At 34.5% G+C, this 5,837-nt stretch overlaps 1 protein-coding gene across 1 annotated transcript; it reads left to right on the forward strand.

Annotated features, from left to right (window-relative positions):
* The first annotated feature begins 263 nt into the window (after nt 1-263).
* LOC109216112 lies at nt 264-1,663 on the forward strand. The gene is made up of 3 exons (XM_019380242.1): nt 264-325; nt 817-943; nt 1,223-1,663. The coding sequence occupies exons 1-3, from the start codon at nt 264-266 to the stop codon at nt 1,661-1,663; spliced, it is 630 nt and encodes a 209-aa protein (XP_019235787.1).
* Nucleotides 1,664-5,837: the final 4,174 nt, after the last annotated feature.

Here is a 5,837-nt window from a genome sequence, read left to right on the forward strand (position 1 = left end):
GTAGAAATAAATTCCAACCAAGAAAATTTCATATTGATAGAATTGTATACGAAACACGTTCAAATTCGATTTTGCATATGGCAACTTTTACAATTTTATTGTGACATTCTGGAAAGTGGAATAGTGAGAGTATGCGACGTATAATGATGTGGTCGCATCAATTTCAAAGCAATTGGACATAGATTTGAGCTCAAAGTCAATTAAAATTCAATACAAAGTAGAAGATAATTCAACGCCAATGGAAATACACATTGAAAGATGTGATGGAGCACTACGCTATATCAGAAAGGTTTCAATTCCGGGTTGATAGGTCTAATTTAATCAGGTTTGAGTGTTCTTAAGTATTCATTATTTTTTTGTTTATGGTATTTCTGGTTGGATTTGTAAAGTGTATGTAGGTGTATTTAGTTGTATTTGTGAATTTTTACTTGACCTATATTGGTGTGTGTTTTTAGTTATTATGTATTAATAATACTTGTATTGTTGTGGAGCATTGCGCTAGTACAGAAGAATTGAATATAAAATCAAACTATTTGTGGATGTATTTAGCTGTATGCAGATGTATTTAGCTGCAATACGTATGTAGATGTATTTAGCTGTATGTAGTGGCTCTAACTGTTTTTTATTAAGTGTATTAGCTGCATTTAAATGTATGCTTATAAGTGTAGTTGTATTCAACCTTGAACACTGTATATATTTGTGTTGTATAATACTCTATATGTATATATAGATGCAATAATATATTCAAATTTATATGAGTGTTTTTTTTGTAAGTATTTATACTGATCATATGTGTAATAATAAACTTCTTTGCAGCTATGCATTATTATGTATGTCTGATGATTGTGAATGGAGGTTTAAGGCTTCTAGCATTAACAAATCACAATTGTTCAAAGTGAGAGAGTTCAATGATAAGCATACATGTCCGTTGAAGGATTTAACTGTATATATTTCAAGGTAGCAATGAAAGTTGTATCCTATATTCTGTCAAGACTACTCTTTAATATTCTGCCAGCATTCCTTTAGTATGTATTCATCTATATTCAATGTATTTATATGTATATACATGTATGTCTTTGAATTTTGTATGTTTAAATATACTTGTATTTTAATACAATATATATTGTATTTCTTAAAACTAAATAAAATTCTAATACTATATATTAAAATCATATTCTTTTATATTCTTTGATATATATATGATTTATTTTTTAAAATGTAGGTTGTGCCATTGACCGAATATTTGCATACGATGAAGGATGAAGGAAGGCAATACACAGTATGCCTTTTAGAGAAAAAATGCAGTTGTGGGCGGTTCCAAGTCGACGAATTACCGTGCCCACACGCTTGGGCTGTACTGAAGAGCAAGTTTCTAATGCCAGAAGATTATTGCTCTGATTATCACAAACCAAAGTCAGTTGTAATGACATATGAGGTGCCCGTGTATCCTTTGCCTGACCGGAAAGAATGGAATATACCAGCCCATGTAGCAGATGAAGTTGTATTACCACCCAAATGGAAAAGACCTCCTGGAAGAGCAAAGAAGAAGCGTGATAAGCCGTTGATTGAATTGCTGCAGAAGAAAAATCAACATTCGTGTAGCATATGTGGGCAGGAAGGACATACTAAGCGTACTTGTAGAAATGCTCCACGTAGAAATTAGTTCACAATATGACTTGTATTAATGAAAAACGATTTGTCATGTATTACGGTGTCATTTCGAATATATTTTGGATATATTTAGTTGGTGTATTAAATCTGAATACGTAATTAAAATACGACCATTATATCTTCATAATATATGAATATAGATGAATACAATCATTGAATACATATGATTAAAATAAGTTATATACACAGGGTATGACTGTATCATAAACAGAACTGATGATTTTTTTCAAATACATATCGTATATCAGAGATTGAATATGATTTATGAAAATTAAATACATGTATTCGAATACACTTGAATATATATTAATACAATCTGTTATACACGTATAGATGTCTAAATATGTATTGTACAAGGGTCTAAATAGACTTGAATACATTTGCATATAAATGTATACAGATGAATAAAATCAGTTATATATAAAAAGATGTATTCAAAATACAACTGAATACATATCAATGCAATATATTATATAAATATGAAGGTCTAAATACACCTGCTGAAAATATGTGAACATAACCTGGTGAATACATATAAATACAACTTAATAACTGACTATTACAATAAGTTAAATACATATAAATACAAAATATTGCATACATACTAATACAAACTGATATAAACATAAAAACCCAACAGGTTGAAGGACAGATTAATTCAGAAGCAAAAAAAAGAGTTAATAAATCGATTGGATGCTTGAAATGATAATATATAAAAACTGTTGATATGGTCACTAAATTACCAACACCCTTTCCAACACACTATCTTTACAAACACAGTGTCCAAGAAAAAGAGTATTCACAAAAACTCCCATCGAAAACTACATTCACCTACGACTACTCTAACATTATCTTCACCGACGTATCAGAATCGGTGATGTGCCTAAAAATCTTTGAAGGTGCTTCGCTCTCGCTTACGGCATCAACGTCTATCTTCCGCATAACATAGTCCCAAAGGAGGGCACCATATCTTTGACGGAGCAAATTGGCATCAAATTTTATTTGTGGAACCATCCCAACGGTGCTAAGAAACTCTGCGTATGCCGCGACATGTATCCCACAATCCCTGAAAGAATACACCAAAACAGTTACAAACAATTCATTTAAAAAAGGTTTCATATTCATCTTCAATACATTAACTCATTGAGTATTATGAATACATATAAATACAAAAAGATACAGTTAAAAATTGAAATATACACTAATACCAAATAGTACAAAAATGTGAATATATACATACAACATGCAAGGAAAACTGTAATAAGTACTGAAATACAGAGAATGTAAATTTGAATACATCAAAATACATTTAAATACAACATAAAATACTCAAGTAAGCACAACTCAGTTATTGACAATGTGAATGTGCAAATGAGTTCTGGATTGTTTTAATACTTATGAATACAACTAGATACATACGAATACAACATCATACATATAAAATAACGTGAATAATTATGAATACATACAAGTTTCTTTGAATGCATATTGATACAATAGCAATTACCTTTACGTGCCGTGTATCTGATGTTTTTTTTGCATCAACTTCCTTAACATTGACACATGAAGAATCCTGGTGAGTAAACAATAACAATGATCAGTGTTTCAGAAACAAAAAGAAATATAAGAATTAAAATCAGAAAAGCAAATAATGAAACAAACAAATTCGTCAATTGATTAACAAATATAAACCTTCCCTCTAAAAGGACAAAGACTAAGTAGAAGCAAACTGTATTCGTCGTGATTGGCTCAAGGAGAAAGATTCTCTTTGATTTTAATCAGAAAAGCAATGTTAATCAGAAAAGCAAATACTGAAACAAACAAAAAACTAAAAATCTGTACCAAAATCAGAAGAGCAAAATAATAATATCAAAATCAACGAATTAAACTTACCCTAAGCGATTGTAAAGGAGTGATAATGGAGGAGAACTTGAGAATTTGGGTGGGAGAAGAGGTATGAATCGTGGGCTGAGGGAGAAAGAGTAAAGTGTATGCAAAAAGAGAGAGAGAACGTGGTTAGTCAATTTTACGGTGATTATGTGAGAGAAAAGACTAAAAAGGAGAGAGAAAAATATTATTTAGCATATATGGTGCCTTAAATGTAGGATGTAACTATAATTAGATATTTGGCTATTGATAATAGGTGAATTTGACTATAATCACACCGTAAATAATCACCTTCTTGTGTAGTTTTAATGCTAAAAGTGATAACAAAATGCTCTTATTAGTGCTTTTCATGATTTGCAGGTGATATGTGTACAAGGAAGGCTAAAAGAGGCCAAATGTGTAAAATCCCAATGAAGCCACGCCCTGCCAGCCCTTAGAATTCAGAGAACTGGTTTGGCCGCGGTTCTATCGCGACCGCGGCAGAACCGCGGTGGAAAGCAGCTGCAGAACTTTAGTGATTCCGCGAGGGTGATTGACCGCGGTTCTATCGCGACCGCGGCAGGCGCGAAAACTTCAGGGGTCAAAGTGTCAAATACGGGATTTTTAGACCTAAACCCTATTTAAAACATTAGACTTCGCCCAAGAGAGGCATGTATTGATTTTTAAGGTTTCTTAGCAAGGAAAACCATTGTGAGAGAATACTCTAAACATCTTTCTTCTTTTCTTTTGAGTTTTATGATGAATTCAATCTTAGTTTATTTTCCCACAGCCATGAGTAGCTAAATTCCTTGTCTAAGGTTTTGATGGAACCTATTGGGTGATGAACTTCTTATTTATGTGAATACAAATTGCTAGTTCAATCTCTATTTGTTCAACTTCGTGTTTGTTGTAGTTAATTGACAGGATCCTCAACTAGCTGTGCCTATTTAGTGTGCATAACTTGGAAAAGAGTGCATATTTGGGGTATTGTTGAACAACACCACTCCTAGATTATTAGAGGAATCTATAATTGCGGGTTTAAAGGCGGGATTAGGGATAACGAAGCCTTGGGTGTAATCTAAAGTGAATTGTGCTAAATAAAGTAAGCTAGTGTATCTCGGGAGAGTGCAATAGTAGATTACTGTGATTACTCGGGAGAGATTTGCGGTAAGATTAGCGTTCATGATTGATAGAGATGTGTGGGTAAATTTGTATGAGCATAAACAGAAGGGATTCCATCAATAGGGGAAATCATTGCCTTAGCTTTTCCTCATAATTGTTTACAACCTTATTAATTTAGTTTACAGCCATTTAGTTACTTGCAAGCTAGTTGTTAAAGAACAATCAACTGAGATTTGAATATTTGGGAAGCTGGTTCTGAAGAATTAGTGGGTCTGAAGATAGTGGTTGATAGGTTAACTCTCTGTGGATTCGACCCTGGGCGTAGTACTCGGGTTATATTTGCAACGTCCGCAGAGTCCTTTTTATAAGGCATAGTTGGGCGTGATCAAATTTTGGCGCCGTTGCCGGGGAGTTAACGGAATTATCAATTGCCATTGACGGTTGTTGATCTGGGTGCGCAGGTGTGTGCCTAGAAATTCTACGAGGACTGGAGAACTACTTGAAGGACTCTCAGACCCCAAGAAGACATTCCGGGCATTGAATCGTGCCAACAAAAGACTTCAACAATCCCAACAAACACACCAATTCAAAATTGACATGGGCGACATAAACGATCCCAACGGGAACGTCAGGAATGAGCAATTGGCACCTCCTGTGCCTGAGGGTGCACTATATGATTGGGCACAACCCACAACAGACAATTTGGCCACTGCCATTATTGTGCCCGCAATACAAGTTGAATCGTTCCAGATCACAAATAACGTGCTACACTTGTTGCAGAACAAAGGACTCTTTTTTGGGACACAAATAGAAGATCCTCAGCAGCACTTAAAGAACTTCCTGTCTATATGCAAAACCCAAAGGCAACCCAACGTGACCCCGGAAGCAATCAGGCTATTATTGTTTCCATTCTCGGTGACAGGAGCTGCTCAGGTTTGGCTAAACTCGCTTCCCATAAACTCTATAGCAACTTGGGATGAGTTGGTCAAGCAATTTCACAACATGTTCCATCCGCCCAACAAAACTGCTCAACAAATTGATGAGATTGTGAGCTTCAAACAGAAACCAATGGATACACTACACGAGACATGGGGCAGGTTTAAAGGAATGTTGGTTATGTGTCCTCACCATGGTGTTCCAGAACAGATGTTGGGTCAACGGTTTTACATGGGACTGTC

Source organism: Nicotiana attenuata, unplaced genomic scaffold, assembly GCF_001879085.1.
Source record: "Nicotiana attenuata strain UT unplaced genomic scaffold, NIATTr2, whole genome shotgun sequence".
Lineage (NCBI taxonomy): Eukaryota > Viridiplantae > Streptophyta > Magnoliopsida > Solanales > Solanaceae > Nicotiana > Nicotiana attenuata.